The 2,065-nt window shown below is 33.2% G+C and overlaps 1 protein-coding gene across 1 annotated transcript; it reads left to right on the top strand.

The window, feature by feature from the left end:
- Positions 1 to 393: 393 nt before the first annotated feature.
- On the top strand, positions 394 to 1,931 carry LOC111700882 (DNA repair protein RAD51 homolog A). The gene is made up of 4 exons (XM_023471946.1): positions 394 to 408; positions 527 to 592; positions 1,097 to 1,217; positions 1,702 to 1,931. The coding sequence occupies exons 1-4, from the start codon at positions 394 to 396 to the stop codon at positions 1,914 to 1,916; spliced, it is 417 nt and encodes a 138-aa protein (XP_023327714.1). The 3' UTR covers positions 1,917 to 1,931.
- Positions 1,932 to 2,065: the final 134 nt, after the last annotated feature.

Raw genomic sequence — 2,065 nt, 5'->3', positions numbered from 1 at the left:
CATAAAGTAGTTTTTTGAGTTGTTTCCGCGAATTCTGTGAGAAATGCAGAAATTCCCTGCCAAAATTGCATGGCTAAAANTTCCTACCTTAGTGAAGGAGTAATTTAACTTCTCTCTTAGTTCTACCAAATCTCTTGTTTAAAAATTTCCATCTCTCTTTACTCGTATTTTAATCACTCTTGGTAAATTTATTGAACAGTCAACATAGATTAAAGGGACTGTCAGCGTAATTTCAAGTGACCCTCCATTGTACGCTGTGTTGAGTTTGTAGTGTACGTAGTGCACACTGGGAAATGCAGCTAAACCCAAGCGGGGTTCGATTAGTTTACTTGCATATATTTCTGTACTCGACGAAAACACAAAGGTGTTAAGGGTACTATTGTAAATCGGACAATGCCCTGTTTGCATGTAGGGCCAGTATAAATTACGCTTGCACAGTCCCTTTAATGTTTAAATCAGTATATGCAACAGAAACCAGTAGGTATATAATCAGTCCATTTTATAATCTTGTTTATCTATATTTTAGGAAGCTGGATTTTATACGGTAGAATCGGTTGTCTACGCGCCGAGGAAAAAACTGCTCGATATAAAGGAACAGAGCATACACTTTAACATAACTTAGAATTAATAATAACAGTTATTATCATGCCATACTTAAGTGGGTTATCATGCAGTTCTAAAACATATGAAGTTTGATTCCTTGTGAACATTGACAAGTTTAAATCCCTGTTGACCTAAAAGTTAATATCCCTGTAAACCTAAAAAAGTTTATATCCTTGTAAACATAATAAAGTTTATATATCCATGTAAACATAGACAAATTTAAGTCTCTGTTAACATGGACAAGTTTATATCCATTTAAAAATATAAAAGTTTTTAACCCTGTAAACATATGAAAGTTTATATCCCTGTAATCATATAAAAGTTAATATCCCTGTAAACCTAAAAAGTTTATATCCTTGTGAACATATTTAAGTGTTCATTCCTGTAAACATATTTAAGTTTATATCCCTGTAAACATATATAAGTTTATATCCCCGTAAACATGGAAAATTTTTTATCCCTGTAAACCTCTAAAAGTGTTTGTTTGGTGCAGGGTATATCTGAAGCTAAGGCAGAGAAGATCCAGGTGGAGGGGTTCAAGCTTGTCCCAACAGGGTTCACCACAGCTACAGAGATGCATCTCAAAAGATCACAAATGATTCAAATCACAACAGGTAACTAGGGTATAAACTTTTAAAGAAGATAATCTTTAATTATCATCCCCCTTTTTGTTCCCAATGCTAGATCCTCATTCCCTTAGGGCTTGTTCTCAATGGTCCATTTTTTCAGTGCATGTTCTTGTGAGAAAACATTTCAACTTTTGAGAAACTATCTGGGCTTGTAAGAAAATATTTGATCTTGTGAGAAAGTATTTGATCTTATTAGAAAATATTTGATCTTGTGAGAAAGTATTTGATCTTATTAGAAAATATTTTATATCATGAGAAAATAATTGATCTTTTGAGAAAATATTTGATCATGTGAGAAAAAATTTGATCTTGTATGAAAGTATTTAAGCTTTTGAGAAAATATCTGATCTTGTTAGAAAATATTTGGTATTTAGAGAAAATATTTGATCTTGTGAGAAAATATTTGATCTTGTGAGAAAGTATTCCGTCTATTAGTGACGCCTAGTGGTAATATTTGTAACTAACTCAGGATCTCGTGAGCTGGATAAACTATTGAACGGAGGTATTGAGACTGGATCTGTTACTGAGATGTTTGGAGAGTTTAGAACTGGAAAATCTCAGCTGTGTCACACCCTGGCTGTAACATGCCAGCTACCTATAGATAACGGAGGAGCTGAAGGGAAATGTTTGTATATAGATACAGAAGGAACATTCAGGTATTTCCCTTTCTTCAATTGGAAATAGAGGATTCTGAAAGGTCTGAAATGTTTTAAGCTTCTAGCACTTCTCAGGTGTAAGAGAAAAATCAGAATTGTGTTAGAAATTCAATGTTTTTTCAAAGTTTTTGTGATTCATAAATTAGAAAAATAGCTGTTTTTTGTTGTTGACGGGTG

Source organism: Eurytemora carolleeae, unplaced genomic scaffold (genome assembly GCF_000591075.1).
Source record: "Eurytemora carolleeae unplaced genomic scaffold, Eaff_2.0 scaffold403, whole genome shotgun sequence".
Classification (NCBI taxonomy): domain Eukaryota; kingdom Metazoa; phylum Arthropoda; class Copepoda; order Calanoida; family Temoridae; genus Eurytemora; species Eurytemora carolleeae.
Note: the sequence above shows the minus strand (reverse complement) of the source record. Positions and strands in the feature narration are given on the sequence as shown.

Bases quoted from the DNA above. Each gene is read 5' to 3' on its own strand.
- LOC111700882 (XM_023471946.1), top strand. The intron at 593-1,096 runs GAACAGAGCATA...TGTTTGGTGCAG, and splicing joins AAAAACTGCTCGATATAAAG to GGTATATCTGAAGCTAAGGC. The intron at 1,218-1,701 runs GTAACTAGGGTA...TAACTAACTCAG, and splicing joins AATGATTCAAATCACAACAG to GATCTCGTGAGCTGGATAAA.